This window comes from Oncorhynchus keta, chromosome 12, assembly GCF_023373465.1.
Source record: "Oncorhynchus keta strain PuntledgeMale-10-30-2019 chromosome 12, Oket_V2, whole genome shotgun sequence".
In the NCBI taxonomy this organism is placed as follows: domain Eukaryota; kingdom Metazoa; phylum Chordata; class Actinopteri; order Salmoniformes; family Salmonidae; genus Oncorhynchus; species Oncorhynchus keta.
Genome location: NC_068432.1, coordinates 20211237 through 20235911, shown reverse-complemented (window position 1 = coordinate 20235911; position 24675 = coordinate 20211237). Strand labels below are relative to the sequence as shown.

General features: G+C 42.5%; 1 protein-coding gene across 3 annotated transcripts in view; it reads right to left on the bottom strand.

The window, feature by feature from the left end:
- LOC118391100 (AP-2 complex subunit beta) overlaps positions 1-21241 on the bottom strand; it is a 67043-nt gene extending 45802 nt beyond the window's left edge. The window contains exons 1-13 of one of the 3 annotated variants that reach the window (XM_035782124.2): positions 21004-21241; positions 20387-20489; positions 19995-20100; positions 19354-19489; positions 18828-19073; positions 16872-17062; positions 6326-6547; positions 3108-3228; positions 1875-1970; positions 1562-1677; positions 1224-1389; positions 403-501; positions 16-275 (exon numbers count right to left, since the gene is read on the bottom strand). In XM_035782124.2, coding sequence (XP_035638017.1) covers positions 16-275; positions 403-501; positions 1224-1389; positions 1562-1677; positions 1875-1970; positions 3108-3228; positions 6326-6547; positions 16872-17062; positions 18828-19073; positions 19354-19489; positions 19995-20100; positions 20387-20423 — 1796 coding nt within the window. In that variant the 5' untranslated portion in view covers positions 20424-20489; positions 21004-21241. The remainder of the gene's footprint in view (positions 1-15; positions 276-402; positions 502-1223; positions 1390-1561; positions 1678-1874; positions 1971-3107; positions 3229-6325; positions 6548-16871; positions 17063-18827; positions 19074-19353; positions 19490-19994; positions 20101-20386; positions 20490-21003) is intronic. The other 2 variants (XM_035782125.2, XM_035782123.2) reach the window with 2 other exon arrangements.
- Between the last annotated feature and the right edge of the window lie 3434 nt (positions 21242-24675).

Here is a 24675-nt window from a genome sequence, read left to right as displayed (position 1 = left end):
ATAACTGTGTCTTACCTGCCATGCTGGATGGGCAGGTGCTTGCGGTGGATGCCATGGCTACCCTCCACAAAGGCGTTTGGGGGCTTGTGGTAGACGGAGGCCAGGGAGCCAATGTGGCAGATGAGTTCATCCAGCAGGGTGGGCTCAATCAGGTCCGTCTCCTCCGAGATTAGGGGCTTCTCGGACAAGACCACCTCCTTGGCAGTCACCGGGTCGGTGGACAGCAGGCGCCAGTAGATGTAACCCCTGTCACGTAGGTCAGGGTTGTCGGAGTCCTAGGATGACACAAGGGGAAGGAATCACAGTGGTGAATAGACAGTGTTGAGTTGAAGTTTGAAACAGTTTGAAGCAAAAGAGGGAGATATATTGGTGTGTGTCTCTGTGTGTGTATGTGTATGTTACCTGTGTGGCCAGACTAAGGACCTGCTGCACCAGCTCCTGAGTCTCAGAGGGTTTCTTGAGGAATAGTTTGACGATGGCCGTCAGAAGAGTGAGCTGGACCTGAAACACAACACACCCCCAAGACTGAATGGTCTGACCCCACAACCCAGATAATACAGGTAATTATTGTTAGGGCGGGGGAAAATCAACTCCTATCCACAAGGCACGTGTAGATCTGAAAGGATGGCTTTAATGAAAGCAATATAGCTGAAATTAAAGACAAGGGCAAGGTGGTGCTCTTACCATATTCAATCCAGTCTTTGCCCTAGATTAATTTCCAAGCAGGGCATAATAGTCCCAAAGGCAACAACGAGGCCATCTGGCATTAAGATAGTCAAATGAAACCAACAAGGTGAAACATTGATCCAATCTTTTCAAATGTATATTAATGGTCTTGCGGGGTAGAATTAGATTATAAATTGCAGACCTCAAATGACCTGGGCGCTCTGCTCTGGGACAACTGACCTGGCTGCTCTGCTCTGGGACAACTGACCTGGGCGCTCTGCTCTGGGACAACTGACCTGGGCGCTCTGCTCTGGGACAACTGACCTGGCTGCTCTGCTCTGGGACAACTGACCTGGGCGCTCTGCTCTGGGACAACTGACCTGGGCGCTCTGCTCTGGGACAACTGACCTGGGCGCTCTGCTCTGGGCGGGACAACTGACCTGGCTCTGCTCTGGGCTGACCTGCTCTGGGACCTGGGCGCTCTGCTCTGGGACAACTGACCTGGGCGCTCTGCTCTGGGACAACTGACCTGGGCGCTCTGCTCTGGGACAACTGACCTGGGTGCTCTCGTCGTGGAAGCCCTCCAGGAAGCTCTCCAGCAACTCGTCAGCGTTGTCGATCCTCTCAGCGTACTCGCCCACGATCCAGATCATGGCGGCGCGAGCATCCGGCTCGTCCAGAGAGTCCAGGTTCTCACACAGCGTGGCGATGATGCTCTCATACCTGAAGAGATAGAGAACACAAAGGGTCAGGGTATATACTAGTGTCTGTCTGGGCCTTGGAATATACACAGGTATTATATATACACAGACAGGTGCGGTATAGGTCCTCCTGAGGAAAATAAATCTCCATCTTCATTGATAATTATCGGGGATGGAGGGAAAAGGACACCTACTTGTTGGGGTATTTGCGGAAGATGTCCCTGATGACCACGATGGCCTCCTGCACCACATAGTTGACTTTGGTCTGGATGAGGTCCAGCAGGGTGCTCACACAGCGCTCAGCAGATTGCTAACAGAGAGACAACAGGAACAAAGTCAACACTGACAGATTAAAAACAATTTAAAAAGGTAATCAGTGGCCAAAGTACCTCATTTTAACTCCTTCAAACAACTTCATAGGATTGGATGGCACTTTTATGGAAGAGCTATAAAATCTGATCAGAGACCCTCTCTGCGTCCATCTATGATGGGGTCTCAGATTCCTACCTCTACTTTGATGGCACAGCGTCCGATGGCTCTCACTGCCTTACGCACAAAGTCAACATCCACCTCGGTGGCGTACTCCTTCAGCTCAGCCAACACCTGGGGAGAGAGCAGGGCATATGAGTCAAAAACATGACACACACACATTTACACACACGGTCGTAGTAGGGAGGACAAGCAAGCGTATTGACATTGTAAGAGAATGATTTGAGGAGACATGGTTAAGGTTGGTGAATTATGTATGCATCCAAGGCTAAACTACCCAAGCCACGGCTTGTCTTTTAACAGCAAAGGAAGCAAGCACATCCACTGGCCAAAACGTGTGTTCATTAAGGCATCATCTGACAGCATGCCTGTCAGGGTACCAGCTAAAACAGATTAGGAGTGACGCATTGGGAGGTGAACATGTCTGTCGAAATAAGTCTTCAATATAAACTAAGTATACAAAACATTAAGAACACCTGCTCTATCAAAGACATAGACTGACCAGGTGAATCGAGGTGAAAGCTATGATCCCTTACTGATGTCACTTGTTAAATCCACTTCAGTGTAAATGGAGGAGACAGGTTAAAGAAGGATTTTTAAGCCTTGAGACAAGTGAGACATGGACTGTATTTGTGTGCCATTCAGGGGGTGAATGGGCAAGACAAAAAAATGTAAGTGCCTTTAAACCGGGTATGGTAGCAGGTGCCAGGCGCACCGGTTTGTGTCAACAACTGCCGCTCTGCTGGGTTTTACACGCTTAACGGTTTCCTGGGTGTATCAAGAATTGTCCACCACCCAAAGGACATCCAGCCAACTTGACACAACTGTGGGAAGCATTGTAGTTAACATGGTCCAGCATCACAGTGGAGTGCTTTCGACACCTTGTAGAGTTCATGCCCCAACAGGGGGGGAACTCAATATTAGGAAGGTGTTCCTAATGTTTGGTATACTCAGTGTTTTGGTGTAGCTGAACAGATTAATGCAAATCTGGGCTAGCTCCTGTTGTTTTTTAAGGGCCATGTTCTTATGTTAATAAAAGTGTTGGTTTTTTTTGGGCCAATAACATTATTCTAAGTCAAACAGATACCGTATTAAAAACAAACAAAACATATACCGTATGGAGCTATCATCCCCAAAGATGGTTTTCTGTATAGAGTGACTAAGTATAAAATGATGTACAGCAAATCATGAGAAATGAACACCCTAATACAGACTTTCATTCAGTGAGGTATGGGGTTCTAGGAGCAGTACCTGGGCTATGTTGGCCTGGGAGGCCAGGCGAATCATGATATCCAGCTTCTCCAATTTGACGTAGATGGGGTCGTTGTACTTGACAAAGAACACCTTGATCTCCTGCTTCAGAATCTCTGGCCTAAATAGTAGAGATTACATTTATAATGGGAACAGAACAACTCTATGTGTCTATCTATGTGGTCCTGATCTGAACCCACAGAGCTGAGAGATGGGAAAGGTACATAGGGAGAGAAATGCTGTCATCTAGTGGCTAGGAAGTGAGGAGGACACAAAACGAAAACATGGTGCCAAGACATAAAATGGTCCATTGCAGCCGTTTTAATCTCAACATCAAATAATTTCTCTGTAAAAATGAACTTACTGTGACTGACTTAAATAAAATGTTGCTAGAACTGTCTGGGAGTGGTCTGAGTGGGAGGGGAAAACCAAAAACTAGCAGTTATTGGCAGAGAAGTTTAGAACTAACTTGGTTATTGGTCTATTAAGTCAAAGTTGCAGGTCCATTATGATGTTCTGAGAGAGCAACTTAGCATATATAACAAGTTAATTAGAAATGCCAGACAGGCTCATTTTTCTAAATTGATCACTAATAAATCAGATTAATTCAAAAGTGTTCTTCTCAACCATTGATGGCCTGATTAAATCTTACACCCGCAAACCTGTGAACTTTCCAAACGTGATGAGTTTGCGGTATATTTCAGAGACAAGATAACAAACACTAGGCTGGGTATCAGTCAAGCACGACCTGATGAGAAGATTGATGATATGTGCCTTAGCCTACCACGCAAAGGCACTATGGATTTATTTTCCATGGTTAACACCGACATCCTCAGGAAAGTGATAACACAAGCCTTCTAGATCCCATCTCCACCACCTTCTTCAAAACGTTTTTTAATTGCATATCTGAAGAAGGGCAAGCTATTGTTAATCACTCCCTGTTCACAGGCACTTTCCACACTGCACTGAAAACTGCTATGGTGAAACCCCTTGTGAAGAAAATAAATCTAGTTTCATCAGCTCTTAGAAATGTTCAACCAATCTCCAACCTTCCATTCTTAAGCAAGATTCTGTATAAATATGTTTTCAAACAGCTAAATGATTATTTAAGTGCAAACTGTATTTTGGGAAAATTCCAATCTGGTTTTCGTGCCCACCACAGCACAGAGAACGCTTCAGTTAAAGTGGTAAATTTAAAAAAAATCTTTGTGCCAACACAGATGCCAAACAACTCTCTGTCCTTGTACTCTTGGATTTAAGTACAGCATTTGACACTGGTGACCATGATGTCCTTCTGGACAGACTGGAGAGGTGGGTTAGCCTCTCCGGTCCAGTTCAAAATGGGTTTAACACCTATTTAACTGGTGGAGAGTTTGTCACCCTTGGTAAAATTAACTCAAGAGAAAATACATATCACGTGGCGTTCCACAAGGTTAGATTTTAGGTCCGGAACTGTTCAGTTTATATACAGCATGTTACCCCTTAGCAGCATTTTTCAGAAAGCACAGTATTGATTTTCACTGCTAGGCAGACGATACAGCACTTTACATTTCTGTGTCACCAGAGGATTTTAACTCCACTGATAAATTATTAGACTGTATTCTTAACTTAAATACTTGGATGGCTCACAACTTTCTCCAGATGAATCAATACAAGACCAAGGTCTTACTGTTGGAGCCAAAGCACAGAGAGGAGGATCTGGTCGCACATTTTAATTCACTGGCAATAAAGATAAAACACCAGGTAAAAAACCTGGGTGTCATTTTAGAATCTGAATTCAACTTCGGATCATACATTAGGAATGTGACCAAAATAGCTTTTTAACAGCTGAGGAACATTGCCAAAGCAATTTCTGATCACAGGCTGATACTGTAATACTCTCCTGGCTGGTCTACCCAAGAAAAGCCATTGGTCAACTGCAAAACATACAGAATGCTGCAGCACAGGTACTGTCCAAGACCAGACGGAAAGCACACATTTACACCGGTTTTTAAAGGTCTCTGCACTGGCTGCCTGTGACTTTTATAATTAATTTTAAAAAGTATTTTATTGGTTTTTAAATCAATCTACGATTGTGCACCCCGATACATGTCAGACGTGCTTTTAAGTTATGCACCCAGTAGGTCTCTCAGGTCCTCTGGCACTGGCCTTTTAACTTTCCCAAAGTCTAGGACCAAGAAGCATGGAGAGGCAGCCTTTAGTTATTATGCCCCCAGCGTCTGGAACAGCCTACCAGAGAACCGGAGGGGGGCCAGAAACTGTGGACAAACAGTACGAGTCAAAAGTTTAGACACATCTACTCATTCCTGGGGTTGTCTTTAATTTTGACTATTAACTACATTGTAGAATAATAGTGAAGACATGAAAACTATGAAATAACACATATGGAATCATGTAGTAACCAAAACAAACGTTTGACTGGTACTGTATTTAAAAGAGATCTTAAACACACCTTTTAAGCTTTGCTTTTCTTTAGGGTGCTTTTTAATCTTTCAATTTTTATTGTGCTTATTTTTTTCCCCTCATGTTTGGTGTGTGTGTGTGTGTGTGTGTGTGTGTGTGTGTGTATGTATATATATATATATATATACATACAAAAAATGAAAATAAAAAACAGTGAAAATAAAAACAGAAATATAAATTCACTGTTTTTTTATTTTCATTTTTTCCTGTGAAGCACATTGCATTGCATGTCTGAAATGGCCTGTATAAATACAGCTTGATTTGATTAACTGATTTACCGCCTAGTGATGTCACCAGGCAGGCCAAAACGCCAGGCAAACAAAACAGGATGACCTTTCAGGCAGTCTTTTCATTTTCACAGTATTTTTCCAACCTCATAGTGTGGAAATATTTGTAATTATTTATTTAACCTTTATTTAACTATGCAAATCAGTTAAGAACAAATTCTTATTTACAATGACTGCCTACCCCAGCCAAAACCTAACCCGGATAACAATGGGCCAATTTGTTCTTAACTGACTTGCCTACTTAAATAAAGGTTAAATAAATAAATACAAATATTTCCACACTATGAAATTGGAATAAAAATTAGATTGAGAGAAAAAAAAAATTAAATTCATTTTACAATAAGGCTGCAACCTAACAAAATGTGGGAAAAGTCCATGGGGTCTGAATAATTGCACTGTATATATAACACAGAAAAATCACAATTTTTACTTCACTGGGCCTTATCCAACACCAAACATTCCACTGACCTTTTCTGGACGATGAGGTTGATGTTCCTGAGGGCCACATACTGGACCTCTGGCTCCCCAGAGAGCAGGGTGACCAGCGGTGGGGACAGCTTCTTCAGCAGGGTGTTGTAGTAGTCCGACTCCTTGGGCAGAAGCTCCAGGAACTTCATCAGCACCTTAACGGCCGACAGCACCACCGCCGAGTTGGCATGGGAGAGACGGGGAGTGACACGCTCGCAGATGCTGGAAAATAAAGAGGACAGGTGGGTTTATTAGTGCAATCTATATTACAAACGATTTAAAAGTTGACAACACCATAAGTGATTTTAGTGCACAAACTCAGCAGTTACTTTAGATGCAATAAACGTCTGGTGGTGATTTAGTACACAGGACTTATTGTGGAGATTAATCACAACTCCCTTTACAGGACATAATTAATTGGTACATAACAAGTAGCTCAGATATTTTTTTTTCTGGCTAGCATGGCTAGAAGAGATCTCAGTGACTTTGAAAGAGGGGTCTCAAAGGAGAATGGGGGGTTTAACGCGTGTGCGTGTCACCAGATCTCAACCCAATTGAACATTTATGGGAGATTCTGGAGCGGAGCCTGAGATAGTGTTTTCTACCACCATCAACAAAACACCAAATTATGGAATTTCACATGGAAGAATGGTGTCGCATCCCTTCAATAGAGTTCCAGGCACTTGTAGAATCTATGCCAAGGCACATTGATGCTGTGGTGGCCCAATGCCCTATAAAGACACTTTATGTTGGTGTTTCCTTTATTTTGGCAGTTACCTGTATCAATCTCAATGCTATACTGAATTCCATGGTTGCCTTGGTAGTTCACTCCTGCAAACGTATCCTTAATTATTTGTTTTAGGTGTTTATGTGCATTGTTTTTCTCAACTTATTTTTTATATACAGTGCCTTGCGAAAGTATTCGGCCCCCTTGAACTTTGCGACCTTTTGCCACATTTCAGGCTTCAAACAAAGATATAAAACTGTATTTTTTTTGTGAAGAATGAACAACAAGTGGGACACAATCATGAAATGGAACGACATTTATTGGATATTTCAAACTTTTTTAACAAATCAAAAACTGAAAAATTGGGCATGCAAAATTATTCAGCCCCCTTAAGTTAATACTTTGTAGCGCCACCTTTTGCTGCGATTACAGCTGTAAGTCGCTTGGGATATGTCTCTATCAGTTTTGCACATCGAGAGACTGAATTTTTTTTCCCATTCCTCCTTGCAAAACAGCTCGAGCTCAGTGAGGTTGGATGGAGAGCATTTGTGAACAGCAGTTTTCAGTTCTTTCCACAGATTCTCAATTGGATTCAGGTCTGGACTTTGACTTGGCCATTCTAACACCTGGATATGTTTATTTTTTAACCATTCCATTGTAGATTTTGCTTTATGTTTTGGATCATTGTCTTGTTGGAAGACAAATCTCCGTCCCAGTCTCAGGTCTTTTGCAGACTCCATCAGGTTTTCTTCCAGAATGGTCCTGTATTTGGCTCCATCCATCTTCCCATCAATTTTAACCATCTTCCCTGTCCCTGCTGAAGAAAAGCAGGCCCAAACCATGATGCTGCCACCACCATGTTTGACAGTGGGGATGATGTGTTCAGGGTGATGAGTTGTGTTGCTTTTACGCCAAACATAACGTTTTGCATTGTTGCCAAAAGTTCAATTTTGGTTTCATCTGACCAGAGCACCTTCTTCCACATGTTTGGTGTGTCTCCCAGGTGGCTTGTGGCAAACTTTAAACAACACTTTTTATGCATATCTTTAAGAAATGGCTTTCTTCTTGCCACTCTTCCATAAAGGCCAGATTTGTGCAATATATGACTGATTGTTGTCCTATGGACAGAGTCTCCCACCTCAGCTGTAGATCTCTGCAGTTCATCCATGGTGATCATGGGCCTCTTGGCTGCATCTCTGATCAGTCTTCTCCTTGTATGAGCTGAAAGTTTAGAGGGACGGCCAGGTCTTGGTAGATTTGCAGTGGTCTGATACTCCTTCCATTTCAATATTATCGCTTGCACAGTGCTCCTTGGGATGTTTAAAGCTTGGGAAGTCTTTTTGTATCCAAATCCGGCTTTAAACTTCTTCACAACAGTATCTCGGACCTGCCTGGTGTGTTCCTTGTTCTTCATGATGCTCTCTGCGCTTTTAACGGACCTCTGAGACTATCACAGTGCAGGTGCATTTATACGGAGACTTGATTACACACAGGTGGATTGTATTTATCACCATTAGTCATTTAGGTCAACATTGGATCATTCAGAGATCCTCACTGAACTTCTGGAGAGAGTTTGCTGCACGGCAAAGTAAAGGGGCTGAATAATTTTGCACGCCCAATTTTTCAGTTTTTGATTTGTTAAAAAAGTTTGAAATATCCAATAAATGTTGTTCCACTTCATGATTATGTCCCACTTGTTGTTGATTCTTCACAAAAAAAATACAGTTTTATATCTTTATGTTTGAAGCCTGAAATGTGGCAAAAGGTCGCAAAGTTCAAGGGGGCCGAATACTTTCGCAAGGCACTGTAGCTAATCAAGTATTGTATTTTTCCCCCTCAACAACATTAAATTAGTTAACATATTTGACTACTTCTCCAACCAAATAGCTAATTGTTTGGATTCAAATACCAGCTCCGATCCTCTGAGATCCTCATCTCTTCTTATCTCCCATTTATTGGATCAAAGGCTGGACCAAAAGATACAGAAGTGGCAGCAACTAACACTCACTACACCCAAAGATTCCTCAGAAGTGCAGGGAGATGAAAAACAGCCTTATACAATACAGAATCCTGTGGTGGAAATTACAACATTATGTTATTCACATGACTTTATATTAGAATGTATTCTTGTATTAGTACTTTCACACTTTGTCTGTTCTTCTGAGAGAAGCCTCTGAGGCTTAACGCTGACAGTTGATTTACAATGCCTTAGTGATAAAACCTAAAGACTGCATTCCATTCCATGATTAGTGTCTGTGAAATGCTGGCCTGTCTGCCAGTGCCAGGCAAACCCCCTTCCAGTTTATTTCTCCCACATTGCAGATGAACACTGGACTTCACAATTTGAGGGAAGGACCTAGTGTCCTATGTTGCATTAGTATTTCTGTATAAACAAGTAGTAAAAGACCTAGAGACAGACATTTGGCACCATGTAAATCTTGCTGTCTGCTGCTTGATATCACAATGTACCTTTGTATAATTCAACACATCTGTTGTTTGTCATGAACATTCAGGAGGATGTACTTTGCTATAAAGATCTGAAACCCAAATATTTTTCGTTGGGCTCTCAGGAATCACTTAAGGGTGGTCGTTGACCACTCCGTTATTGCAATAATTAATCATAAAGTTTGATTGTTTTGAAGAAATCCAAAAGTCTCTCAGAAATATTCCACGACAATCCTCAGGAAAAAAATGCAGAAAAAACACATGTCTATTGTGTGCAGTCACACTGCGAGCAGTACATCACGCACACCGGAGGTGGATAATAAAGGACACTGGCCTGTACTGCAGGCTGCCTCTTTGGCAACTTCCAAAGTTATTCAACTGGGCCTTTTAAATGCAGGATCCATTAACAACAAAGGGTTACTACTTAATGACACTGATAGAGGTCTAGACTTTCTCTGCCTCAGTATGACTTGGCATCAGCCCAACGAGTACATATCCCTCAAACAATGTACTCAATCTGGTTACACCTACCTGGACTGTTCTCACACATCTGGACATGGTGGTGGATTGGATGTAATCTGCAGGAATGACGGCACTGTGAAGTCTACTCCAGTACCAGCAATCTCATGTTTTGAATGCATGGCTTTCAAGAGCACTGGCTCTGTATCAGTACTGGCTGTGCTGATTTATCGACCTCCGAAAGCTCAACTTTGACTTTCTTGCGCAACTATCTCAGCTACTAACACTCCTGAGCCCTTTGTGCCCTGCTATGCTAGAGCTTGGTTATTTCAACATACATGTCGACTGCAGTCTCTCTACCGGCCTGGCTGATGTCCTGGACATCTTTGGACTCCAACAGCACGTGGACTTTGCCAGCCACAACAAAGGCCATACACTAGACCTGGTCTGTACTACAGACGTGGAATTCTCCAAATTGGAAGGAAACGTGTCAGGGATGTCCGACCATAAACTCATCACCTTCACCCTAGCGATTCCTCTACCCACTCGGCCAAACAAACACTCCATTCAGTTTAGGAGTCTAAAAACAAACACTAGCCAGCTTACTGAATCCATCTCCTACCTGCAAGTTACTGACTCGTGGCTCAACACAACACTGCATTTGCCTCCATACTGGATAAAGTTGCTCCTTCGGAAACCCGAATGGTGTCTTTCTCCAAATCTTCTCCCTGGTACACCGAGGAGCAGAGCAACGCTCTCTGAAAGCAACTGGCCGTCGTCTAGAACAACAGTATAAGAAAACTTGGACTAACTGTATAAGCGCAGATGTATGAGCAACATCAGCAAGAATACAAACAAGCCTTAAATGCACCTCGGACATCCTACTGGTCCTAACTGATCAGCAACGGCATTGGTAACTCCCTGTTCTCTACGGTGGACAAGCTCCTCCAACCTATAATCAATTCTGCTACCTCAGCCTCCCGAAGGTGCAATCAATACCTGTGCTTCTTCCAAAGAAAAATTGAAAAAAATCAATAACACCATCCCGTCCTCTCCAGCTCCGGTAGTTGAGCTACCCAGTCCTACGCTCCCTGAGTCAAGGTTCTCCACTTTCACCACAGTCACTGCAGCTGATGTAACCAAGATAATTAGGACAATGAGGCCCACCTCCCTATGACATGCTTACCTGCTCTGTAGCCTTTCTTCACCGAAATGATCAACAAGTACCCCATCACTGGATGTGTCCCTACTCAGCTCAAACTGGCCACAGTCAGACCAGTACCTAAAAAGCCTGGATCTGACCCTGACAACCTCAAGAAATACAGGCCTATTTCCAAGCTCCTCGAACGTACTGTTTCTAACTCCAAAACCATCCGGCCACTCACAACCTACTTGAGCACTTCCAGCCGGGTTTCAGAGCTAGACACAGTGCCAAGACTGCCCTGATAAGAGTCAACAATAACGACTCTGGGGCTGCCAGCATCCTCATTCTGCTGGACCTCTGTGCAGCATTACACAGTCAGCCATGCCATCCTACTGGACCGCATGGAGAAGCTCCTGGGCCTGTCAGACACTGTCCGGTACTCTCTCATTGATCGCCACAATTTATTTTGCCATCTGCCCTAGTAGGTCAGACAGGGGGCCCCTCAAGACTCGGTCCTGGGACCACTGCTGATTTGTATCTGCATGCTGCCACTGGGAAACATCTTGAGGAAACACGGACTGGGGTTTCACTTTTATGCTGGCGCCACTCAGCTGTACGTCTCAACACTGACAGTGCCACTGCACTCCTGGTCAGCTGCCTGCAGGACAACAAAGCGTGGATGCAGTGAAGTTTCCCTCAGTTAAACTGCAAAAACACAGAGGACGTCCTGATTGGCACTGGCACAATAAAAACAACATTAGCAGCCTCAATATTGTTGGTGTCAAGGTCACCCCCTCCAGTGAGGTTCACAACCTGGGTGTGATATTTAACAGTCACCTCTTGTTTGAGGCCCACATCAACAGTATGATCAAAATCAAATTTTTCCATCAACAGAACATTGGCAGGTTGTGACCTATGGCATCACAAACTGGAGCACTTTTATTTCATCCCGTCTGGACTATTGTAATGCCCTTTTTGTTAGTGCATATGCCAAGTGCCTAATCAGGCGACAATATTTCCAGAACTGTGATGCACGTGTCCTCACCCACACCACCTCCGACAAGCACCTCACTCCAGTGCTGTTCAACATCCACTGGCTCTGAATATGCCCACGTATCGACTACAAAATCCTGGTTCAATCCTACCAAGCTATCCACAACTCTGGACCCAAGTACCGGTCTGACCTCATTTTACTCTCCTGCCCCACACGCACCCTTCGCTCCTCCAGGTGCAGACTAAAATCTATCGTGACAGGGCTTTCAGTTGCGCGGCTCCGGAATGCATTTCCAGACACTATTAGGGCTGCAAAGTCTCTGTCCTCCTTTAAGGCACAACTCAAGACCACACTGTTCAGAAAAGCAGGACCTCTGCTAATTCTGTTCTCATGTCCTCCGGATCTGCGACACCATAGCTTTGATTTTTGTTTGTGTTCTATGTTTTGGATTGTGTTGATGCAGTAGTAGTACATTATATATACACAAAAGTATGTGGACACCCATTCAAATTTGTGGATTTGTCTATTTCAGCCACATCCGTTGCTGACAGGTGTATTAAAATCGAGCACACAGCCATGCAATCTCCATGGACAAACATTAGCAGTAGAATGGCCTTACTGAACAGCTCAGTGACTTTTAATGCGGCCCCATCAAAGGATATTACCTTTCCAACAAGTCAGTTCATCAAATTTCTGCCCTGTTAGAGCTACCCCGGTCAACTGTAAGTGCTGTTATTATGAAGTGGAAATGTCTAGTAGCAACAACAGCTCAGCTGCGAAGTGGTAGGCCACAAAAGAATGCTGTTAATCAACTACAGCTCAGCATTTAACAGCATAGTACCCTCCAAACTCGTCATTAAGCTCGAGACCCTGGGTCTCGACCCCGCCCTGTGCAACTGGGTCCTGGACTTTCTGATGGGATGACCCCAGGTGGTGAGGGTAGGAAACCTGCTGATCCTCAAGGGTGTGTTCTCAGCCCTCTCCCTGTACTCCCTGTTCACCCATGTCTGTGTGGCCATGCACGCCTCCAACTCAATCATCAAGTTTGCAGACGACACTACAGTGGTAGGCTTGATTACCAACAACGGTGAGACAGCCTACAGGGAGGAGGTGAGGGCCCTTGGAGTGTTATGTCAGAAAATAACCTCACACTCAACGTCAACAAAACAAAGGAGATGATAGTGGACTTCAGGAAACAGCAGAGGGAGCACCCCCCGAACCACATCGACGGGACAATAGTGGAGAAGGTGGAAAGTTTTAAGTTCCTCAGCGTACACACCACGGACAAACTGAAATGGTCCACTCACACAGACAGCGTGGTGAAGAAGGCGCAACAGCGCCTCTTCAACCTCAGGAGGATGAAGAAAGTTGGCTTGTCACCAAAAACACTCAAACTTTTACAGATGCGCAATCAAGAGCATCCTGTCGGGCTGTATCACCACCTGGTACGGCAACTGCTCCGCCCACAACCGTAAGGCTCTCCAGAGAGGCAAACTACCTTCCCTCCAGGACACCTACAGCACCCAATGTCACAGGAGGGCCAAAAAGATCATCAAGAACAACAACCACCCGAGCCACTGCCTGTTCACCCCACTATCATACAGAAGGCGAGGTCAGTACAGGTGCATCAAAGATGGGACTGAGAGACTGAAAAACAGCTTCTATCTCAAGGTCATCAGACTGTTAAATAGCCATTACTAACATCGAGTGGCTGCTGCCAACATATTGACTCAAATCTCTAGCCACTTTTATAATTAAAAATTGGATGTAATAAATGTAACACTAGTCACTTTAAACTATGTCACTTTATATAATGTTTCCATACCCTACATTACTCATCTAATATGTATATACTGTACTCTATACCATCTTCTGCATCTTGCCTATGCCGTTCGGCCATCGCTCATCCATATATTTATATGTAGATTTTCATTCCTTCACACTTGTGTGTATACGGTAGTTGTTGTGAGATTATTTGTTAGATATTACTGCATGATCGGAACTAGAAGCACAAGCATAGCACAAGCATTTCGCTACACTCGCATTAACATCTGCTAACCATGTGTATGTGACCAATAAAATTTGATTTGATAAACTCACAGAACGGGACAGTCAAGTGCTGAAGCGTGTAAAAAAAAATATCTGTCCGTGGTTGCAACACTTACTACCGAGTTCCAAACTGCCTCTGGAAGCAATGTCAGCACAAGAACTGTTTGTCGGGAGGTTCATGAAATGGGTTTCCATGGCCGAGCAGCCCCACACAAGCCTAAGATCACTGTGCGCAATGCCAAGTGTCGGCTGGAGTGGTGTCAAGCTCGATGCCATTGGACTCTAGAGCAGTGGAAATGCGTTCTCTGGAGTGATGAATCACTCTTCACCATCTGGCAGTCCGACGGACGAATCTGGGTTTGGCGGATGCCAAGAAAACGCCAACTGCCCGAACGCAGTGCCAACTGTAAAGTTTGGTGGAGGAGGAATAATGGTCTGGGTCTGTTTTTCATGTTTCAGGTTAGGACCCTTAGTTCCAATGAAGGGAAATCTTAATGCTACAGCATACAGTGACATTCTAGAAGATTTTGTGCTTCCAAATTTGTGGCAACAGTTTGGGGAAGGCCCTTTCCTGTTTCAGCATGACAATACACCTGTGCGCAAAGTGAGTTCCATACAGACATGGTTTGTCAAGATCGGTATGGAAGAACTTGACTGGCCTGCACAGAGCATTGACCCATCAAACACCTTTGGGATGAATTGAACGCCAACTGCGAGCCTGGCCTAATCGCCCAACATCACTAATGCTCGTTACTGAATGGAAGCAAGTCCCCGCAGCAATGTTCCAACATTTAGTGGAAAGCCATCCCAGAAGAGTGGAGGCTGTTATAACAGCAAAGGCAGGACCAACTCCAAATTAATGCCAATGATTTTGGAATGAGATGTTCGACGAGCAGGTGTCCACATACAGTGCCTTGCAAAAGTATTCACCCCCCTTGGCGTTTTACCTTTTTTGTTGCATTACAAACTGTAATTTAAATGGATTTTTATTTGGATTTCATGTAATGGACATACACAAAATAGTCCAAATTGGTGAAGCGAAATGAAAAAGTATTTTTTCTAAACAATTCTAAACAACCCCCCAAAAATATTGAAAAGTGGTACATGCAAATGTATTCACCCCCTTTGCTATGAAGCCCCCAAATAAGATCTGGTGCAACCAATTACCTTCAGAAGTCAAATAAACCTGCCAAAAGAGGGCCACCCACCAAAACTCAAGGACCAGTCAAGGATGGCATTATTCAGAGAGGCAACAAAGAGACCAAACATAACCCAGAAGGAGCTGCAAAGCTTGACAGCGGAGATTGGTGCATTTGTCTATAGGACCACTTTAAGCCGTTCACTCCACAGAGCTGGGCTTTACAGAAGAGTGGCCAGAAAAAATCCATTGCTTAAAGAAAAAAATAAGCCATCAAGGAAAACGCTATGTCTGGCGCAAACCCAACACCTCTCATCACCCCGAGAACACATCCCCATCATGCTGTGGGGATATTTTTTCCATCGGCAGGGACTTTGAAACTGGTCAGAACATAAGGAATGATGGATGGCGCTAAATACTGGGACATTCTTGAGGGAAACCTGTTTGTCTTCCAGAGATTTGAGACTGGGAAGGAGGTTCACCTTCCAGCAGGACAATGACCCTAAGCATACTGCTAAAGCAACACTTGAGTGGTTTAAGGTGAAACATTTAAATGTCTTTGAATGGCCTTGTCAATGCCCAGACCTCAATCCAATTGAGAATCTGTGGTATGACTTGAAGATTGCTGTACACCAGCAGAACTTGAAGGCGCTGGAGCAGTTTTGCCTTGAAGAATGGGCGAAAATGTCCAGAACCAAGCTTATAGAGACATACCCCAAGAGACTTGCAGCTGTAATTGCTGCAAAAAGGGTCTCTACAAAATATTGACATTGTTGGGGTGAATAGTTATGCACGCTCAAGTTCTGTTTTTTTTGTCTCATTTCTTGTTTGTTTCACAATAAAAAATATTTAGCATCTTCAAAATGGTAGGCATGTTGTGTAAATCAAACGATACAAACCCCCCAAAAATGTATTTTAATCCCAGGTTGTAAGGCAACAAAATAGGAAAAATGCCAAGGGGGTGAATACTTTCGCAAGCCACTGTACATTTGGTCATATAGTGTATGTATGCATATAAACATATCGGGATGAATATATGAAATTTGGTGCATTTCTATAACCTATTTGGAATGATTGATGTGATACTCTGTAACCACATGTAAATACACTGCGAGGGTAAACAAACAGTGGAGCAATGTCTGTTTGTTTTCCTTGTATGCAAGTGTCACTCGTGTGTCCAAGACGGGACATTTCTTGGCTGGCAAGCATAAAGTAGAAGAAAATATACATTTCACAAGACAGCTTTTTGGGCAGCATAGTACCATGCAGCAGGATTTAGAAGTTTGCAAACTAACATACAAAAGCTGGCCCACAAGAAAAAACTTGGATGAGTATTCTGCCCTTGAACAAGGCAGTTAACCCACTGTTCCTAGGCCGTCATTGAAAATAAGAATTTGTTCTTAACTGACTTGCCTAGTAAAATAAAGTTTTTTTTTATTTTTTATAATTTAAAAAATATATATGTTACTCTGACAACTAAATCAGGTTTTAGTTCAGTTTTTATATAGACCTGGGGGAAAAAGTTCAGAATGATAACAGAACTCAATGAATCTACTTTTTTTGAGGTGACAACTAAAGATGTGTGCATACCTCTGGGCCTCGCGCTCGTCTTTGGGGTTGTAGTTGGACAGGCAGTCCAAGATGAAGATCTGGCCCCACTCAGTGCACTCATTGAGGGCCGTCAGAAGCTTGTTGATGTTCTGGGGGTTGAGGTCCAGCAGGTTGCTGTTGGGGTGGGACTCACTGATCTCAGACAGAGCTGCCACTGCGTTGGCCACCACCTGGAGGTTCAGATACAGTGATCAGTGGTCTGTCTTGTCTGCCAATGGACTTTCATCAGTGAAATAGGGTCAATCAAGAGAAACTGTTAAAACAGGTCCTGGAACAACACCCTTACAGGCTGTTTTTAAATTACCCCAGGCTCCCGAAGTAGACAAGAAAAGTAAACGAAGTCTGAGAATGCCGCCTGACATCTACACTACCGGTAAAAAGTTATAGAACACCTACTCATTCAAGGGTTTTTCTTTATGTTTTACTATTTTCCAAAGTGTTAAACAAATCAATATATATTTTATATTTGAGATCCTTCAAATAGCCACCATTTGCCTTGAAAACAGCTTTGCACACTCTTGGCATTCTCTCAGCCAGCTTTGTGAGGTAGTCACCTGGAATGCATTTTAATTAACAGGCGTGCCTTCATAAAAGTTAATTTGTGGAAATGTTTTTTTTCTTAATGTGTTTCATCCAATCAGTTGTGCTGTGACAAGGTAGGGGGAGTATACAGAAGATAGCCCTATTTGGTAAAAGACCAGTTATGACAAGTCCATATTATGACAAGAACAGCTCAAATAAGCAAAGAGAACCGACAGTCCGTCATTACTTTAAGACATGAAGGTCGGTCAATACGGAACATTTCAAGAACTTTGAACGTTTCTTCAAGTGCAGCCACAAAAACTATCAAGCGCTATGATGAAACTGGCTCTCATGAGGACCACCACAGGAATGGAAGACCCAGAGTTACCTCTGCTGCAGAGAGTTAAGTTCATTGGAGTTTACCAGCCTCAGAAATAGCAGCCCAAATAAATGCTTGAGAGTTCAAGTAACAGACTCAGCTGAACAGTTGATGTTGAGAAGAGACTGTGTGAATCAGGCCTTCATGGTCAAGTTGCGGCAAAGAAACCACTACTAAAAAAGACACTAATAAGAAAAGACTTGCTTGGGCCAAGAAACACAAGCAATGGACATCCAACCGGTCGGAGGAAATTTGTCCTTTGGTCTGATATCCAAATCGGAGATGTTTGGTTCCAACCGCCGTCCCTTTGTGAGATGCGGTGTGGGTGAACGGATGATCTCCGCAATTGTATTTCCCACCGTAAAGCATGGAGGTGGTGGTGTCATGGTGTGGGGGTGTATTTGCTGGTGACACTGTGTGTGATATTTAGAATTCAAGGCACACTTAGAGCATGCACAGCCTTCTGCAGCGATACGCAATCCCACCTGGTTTGGGCTTAGTGGGACTATCATTTGTTTTTCAACAGGACAATGACCAAACACCCCCCGCCAGGCTGTGTAAGGGCTATTTTACCAAGAATGAGAGTGATGGAGTTCTGCATTAGATGACCTGGCCTCCACAATCCCCCGACCTCAACCAAATTGAGATGGTTTGGGATGAGTCGGACCGCAGAGTGAAGGAAGAGCAGCTAAGTGCTCAGCATATGTTGGAACTACTTCAAGACTGTTGGAAAAGCATTCCAGGTGAAGCTGGTGGAGAGAATGCCAAGAGTGTGCAAAGCTGTCATCAAGGCAAAGGGTGACTATTTGAAGAATCTCAAATATAAAATATATTTTGATTTGTTTAACACTTTTTTGGTTACTACATGATTCCATGTGTGATTTCATAGTTTTGACATCTTCACTATTATTCTACAACGAAGAAAATAGTCAAAATAAAGAAAAACCCTTGAATGAGTAGGTGTTCTCAAACTTTTGACCAGTAGTGTACATAGTCTGGGCTGTGCCTAGGGGCCTACTGCCAGCCTATCCTACCATGGGGTTGGAGTCAGCGATGAGGTCCCTGAGGGAATCCAGGAAACCCTGGTCCTCCACCATCTGGGCATTGATGTCATGGAGCTTTGCCACACACACCGCTGCCGTCTTCCTCACGTATGGGTCCTCGTCCTTTAGACACTTCCTCAGCGGCTCACACAGGTACTCTGTGATCTTGTCCACACGGATGCAGCCCATGGTGCGCACGGCCAGGGCCCGAATAAGGGGGTTAGGGTCCTCACAGTCCTGAGGGAGAGAGAGGTGAGATATCTATGGATGGGGAAGTGCAGTATTGCGATGGCTAGCCTGTGTAATATGTTAACAGCCAAAGTAAGTGGAAAACCATGTAAATGTGTATTTTTATGTCAAATAAAAGGCCATGCCTCCCGGCTGGTATGTAGGTAATGCTGCAGCTTCTGGCACACATGTCTAGTGCCGGCGTAGGTTTGAGTCCAACCTACTGCCCTTTGATATCTCTCTCTCTCATACCTTTAAAAACATATTTTTAAAAAAGAAAAGGCCTTGCCTTGACAAAGCTGTTGACAGCCATGATGGCCATGTCAGGCTGGCTCTTAGCATAGTTCATCAGGTACAGGTAGACCAGCTTTTTCAGCTCCAGGTTGTCTGTCTGCATGCAGTTCACCACGTCTGGGAAGAGGGAGCTAAAGGACAGACAATTTTAGGTCATACCTGCGCATGTGCACAGGTTCACTTCACGCTGTTACAATGTGGTAGCAACGGGACCAAAACAGAGGAGAAGTTTAGCTTCGTGCTTCAATGCTTCAATTATTGCAGAAATTGACTCACAATGCTGTTTACGTAGTGCATTAAAGGCCATATCAGGGAGTATACCGTTAATAATAGAGATTATAATACATAACTTGCTAATAATAGACAAGTAGGCAATCCCTTTTACATTAAAGTAAAAATTATTGCTGAGAAGTGTGGAGAGCAGAAGCTGCATGCAGGTCAAATCAAATCGTATTGGTCACATACAGATGGTTAGCAGATGTTATTGCAAGTGAAGCGGAATGTTTGTGCTTCTAGTTCCAACAGTGCAGCAATATCTAACAAGTAATCTAACAATTCCAAGGTCATTAGATAATGTCAGAGGGATGAATGGTCAACACACAGAAGTGTCACAGGAAGCAATCAGCTGTACTGTACCTGACATCCTTGCCCACAGTCATAGCCGCAATGACCTTCTTCACCGCCTCCTTCCTCTTCTCTTTCTTCTCATTGTTAAGCTCTGCCTTCAGCTCAAATATCTCCCCTGTAACAGGATACAGATGCAGCATTAGCAAGAGTCCAGTGTGACAACAGAATGATGCTCTCATTCAGCAACAGTGGTTGAACAGTCAGCTCAGTTGGCAGCTTTGGCATGAACAGTTCAGCCTTTAGTGGTAATTTCATGCATCCTGTTTCTGTGAGGAGAGTACGAGCCAATCTATTTCCATTAAGAGTTATGTTGCACTTTCCTAATGGTAGGCATGTACTCATGATCAAGGGGACAATGTGTCATTGAAGAAGACAATACCAATAATCGTTTTAAGACTCACCTTTTTTATTTGTTGTAAAATATTTTGAGTCAGTCATTGTTGGTCTTCAAATCTGTTACAGATTTAATCCAGCATTAGAGGATAGAAAGGACACATCATTGGCCTATGATACAAAAAAATTATAGCTATATCTTTACTCTTGGCTTCTAAATATGCTTTATATAGTTGAATGCAAGGGAACAAGCAAAGCAGAACTATAACAGCATCCCATGCCACTACGAGACATCAGTTGTACGTCACAACAGCAGCACTTTCACTGGCTAATGTCGGTAGTTAACGTTAGCTAGTTTGGTAGTCTGTACTGCAGTTTACTTCCCTTTATAATAACATTACATATGGAAAACATGTTTGTAAACAGACTAGTTATTATTATAAATGTAGTTAGCTAGCTAAAAGCTCACAACAGAGTCAAATGTTTCCAATTACAGGGCAATTATTGTCTTGGGTGTGACACCAGGCCCGTGGAGTAGTGGAAAATATCTGTCCTACTAAGCTAGCTAACGTTAGCTGGCTAGGGATGATTGTAGGCCTCTGTACTTCCAGCATTCTAGCGCTAGCTAGATAACATTAACGTTAAAACCACAACAAATCATCATTAGAAATTGAAAGGTACAAACTTGTTTTGAGAGGTAATTTCAATAAGAAACTGCGTCGCTTGGGTGAGTGAAGCTATTCCAGATATGGAAAGATGTTTTTGCTCCTTGATTGCCGCAGAGAGATAGCTAGCCGTAGAAAGATGGAGCACTCCCGGAAAAACAAAATGAGTGAAGGGTATCGGAGCCAGAAAGGCGTAACACCGGAAAACAGTTCATTTCGACCGGAAATAGCCGGACTATGTTTACAGGGGGACACGGAGTAGTTCACAAAGACGTTTTAATTAAATACTTGGCGATAGCTAGCTATGCCTGTGTAGTTTCGGTGGATAAAGGTGTGTCAACTGTAGGGATGCCCACGTTGCTGGGGACCGGAACTGTCCAGTGCGAAAGAGGCAGTTTTTAATTTTTTTTAAATGTTTAAATATTTTTTATTATTTTATTTTATTAACAACAAATCAATACAGAAAGTACATGAGGGAACACAAGTATATATTAGATTATATACAATGGACAATCGAGCTAGGGGGTACAATATCACATTACAATTACACAAGGACCTTAAGGGACATACAGTGCCTTGCGAAAGTATTCGGCCCCCTTGAACTTTGCCACATTTCAGGCTTCAAACATAAAGATATAAAACTGTATTTTTTTTGTGAAGAATCAACAACAAGTGGGACACAATCATGAAGTGGAACAACATTTACTGGATATTTAAAACTTTAACAAATCAAAAACTGAAAAATTGGGCGTGCAAAATTATTCAGCCCCTTTACTTTCAGTGCAGCAAACTCTCTCCAGAAGTTCAGTGAGGATCTCTGAATGATCCAATGTTGACCTAAATGACTAATGATGATAAATACAATCCACCTGTGTGTAATCAAGTCTCCGTATAAATGCACCTGCACTGTGATAGTCTCAGAGGTCCGTTAAAAGCGCAGAGAGCATCATGAAGAACAAGGAACACACCAGGCAGGTCCGAGATACTGTTGTGAAGAAGTTTAAAGCCGGATTTGGATACAAAAAGACTTCCCAAGCTTTAAACATCCCAAGGAGCACTGTGCAAGCGATAATATTGAAATGGAAGGAGTATCAGACCACTGCAAATCTACCAAGACCTGGCCGTCCCTCTAAACTTTCAGCTCATACAAGGAGAAGACTGATCAGAGATACAGCCAAGAGGCCCATGATCACCATGGATGAACTGCAGAGATCTACAGCTGAGGTGGGAGACTCTGTCCATAGGACAACAATCAGTTCCTATATTGCACAAATCTGGCCTTTATGGAAGAGTGGCAAGAAGAAAGCCATTTCTTAAAGATATGCATAAAAAGTGTTGTTTAAAGTTTGCCACAAGCCACCTGGGAGACACACCAAACATGTGGAATTAGGTGCTCTGGTCAGATGAAACCAAAATTGAACTTTTTGGCAACAATGCAAAACGTTATGTTTGGCGTAAAAGCAACACAGCTCATCACCCTGAACACATCATCCCCACTGTCAAACATGGTGGTGGCAGCATCATGGTTTGGGCCTGCTTTTCTTCAGCAGGGACAGGGAAGATGGTTAAAATTGATGGGAAGATGGATGGAGCCAAATACAGGACCATTCTGGAAGAAAACCTGATGGAGTCTGCAAAAGACCTGAGACTGGGACGGAGATTTGTCTTCCAACAAGACAATGATCCAAAACATAAAGCAAAATCTACAATGGAATGGTTTAAAAATAAACATATCCAGGTGTTAGAATGTCAAAGTCCAGACCTGAATCCAATCGAGAATCTGTGGAAAGAACTGAAAACTGCTGTTCACAAATGCAAGGAGGAATGGGAAAAAAATTCAGTCTCTCGATGTGCAAAACTGATAGAGACATATCCCAAGCGACTTACAGCTGTAATCGCAGCAAAAGGTGGCGCTACAAAGTATTAACTTATGTTGGCTGAATAATTTTGCACGCCCAATTTTTCAGTTTTTGATTTGTTCAATTTTTTTTTAAATATCCAATAAATGTCATTCCACTTCATGATTGTGTCCCACTTGTTGATTCTTCACAAAAAAATACAGTTTTATATCTTTATGTTTTGAAGCCTGAAATGTGGCAAAAGGTTGCAAAGTTCAAGGGGGCCGAGTACTTTCGCAAGGCACTGTACATACACTTACAATTCTAACAGCTTTTTTGTTAGTAGAGTATTTAACTGTCTTAAAATACAGTTCAATTTCTTTTTGTAGGGTAAGAAAGTGTTTTTTTTTTTGTTAATTTCCATTTGTGTATGTGAAATCTGGCCAAAAGAATGACATTAATTACATAAAAATGTTTCAGCTTATTTCTATCGTATGTAAAGAATCCAAGCAGTACATCTCTCCACAATAGTGTAAAATCTTAATAAATGTGTTCAATTATAAATCTACTGATTTCTTGCCACAGTTTTCCTACATGAATACAATGCCAAAAAGATGCAACACTGTTTCTGGGTGGTCATTACAAAAGGAGCAATTTGAGCTGAAGTTTTCCTTAAACTTCTTCATATAGTGGTTGGCAGGATAATATTTATGAATCATTTTAAAGGAAACTTAATTTTGTTAACAAGTAGGTATGTGTGTGGCAACATCCAAACTTTTTTCCAACAGATATTATCAATAAATCCATTCCAATAAGGCATGACATAAGGTATCTGCTGAAACAAGGTTTGTATCGCTCTGTTGTTGAATGGACCAAAAGAGAAACAAATCTTTCCTACTGATGAGTCAACAGGGTCAATTCCTGAATAACAGAGCAACACCTGAGGGAATGGCATCTAAAACAATTGCAAAATCTTTAGGTGTTACAGGGACCTTGTAAAATGATAAGAATTCCTTATACCTGAGTAAAAGACCCTGTGCATTTACCAGTTGGCTAACCAATAGGATATTATTTTGGAACCAATATTCTAAAATTATTCGATTATTCCATATATAATATCTGTGTGGAGAATAATTGTGTTAAATATAAATGACAAGAAAACCTGCCGATTAAAAGCAGAAAGTTTCACTGGAATTTTGTCAATATTATAATTGCAAAACAACATGAAGTTAAGGCCACCAAAAGTAGAGAAGACATTATGAGGAATAAAATTCCAGATAGAAGTGGGTCTTCTTAGGAATTGTTTTATCCAATTGATCTTAAAAGTATTATTTAAAGTAGTAAAGTCCAGAAAAGTGTTCATTACAACAGTTTTCCTAATGTAATGGGTACGGTTTCTCCAAAGAAAGTTGAAAAGCATCTGGTCTATCTCCTTGCGTATTTTACTGTCAAGATATAAAGATAGAGCGCCATATGTTAGTCCAGAGATACCTTCAGCCTTGGTTATTAGGGCTCTACCTTTTAAAGAGAAGTCCCTCTGTAGCCATTGATTTAGCCTCTTCTGGGTATTTTTAATAAGAGGGTTGAGATTTATTAAGCCTCTAGACTTTTGATCCTTTGTAATGGTTATGCCAAAATATATAAATAAATATATAAGTTCTTCTTTTACTGGAATACCATAATATGAAGGTGTCACACAATATTTGACAGCTATGAGTTCACATTTATTAATGTTAAGATATAGACCAGACGCTTTGGAAAAGGATCGTATCACATTGATCAATATGGGAATTTGGTGAGAGTCTTTCAGAAATGTGTAGTATCATCAGTCAGTGGTCCTTCTGTGGCTCAGTT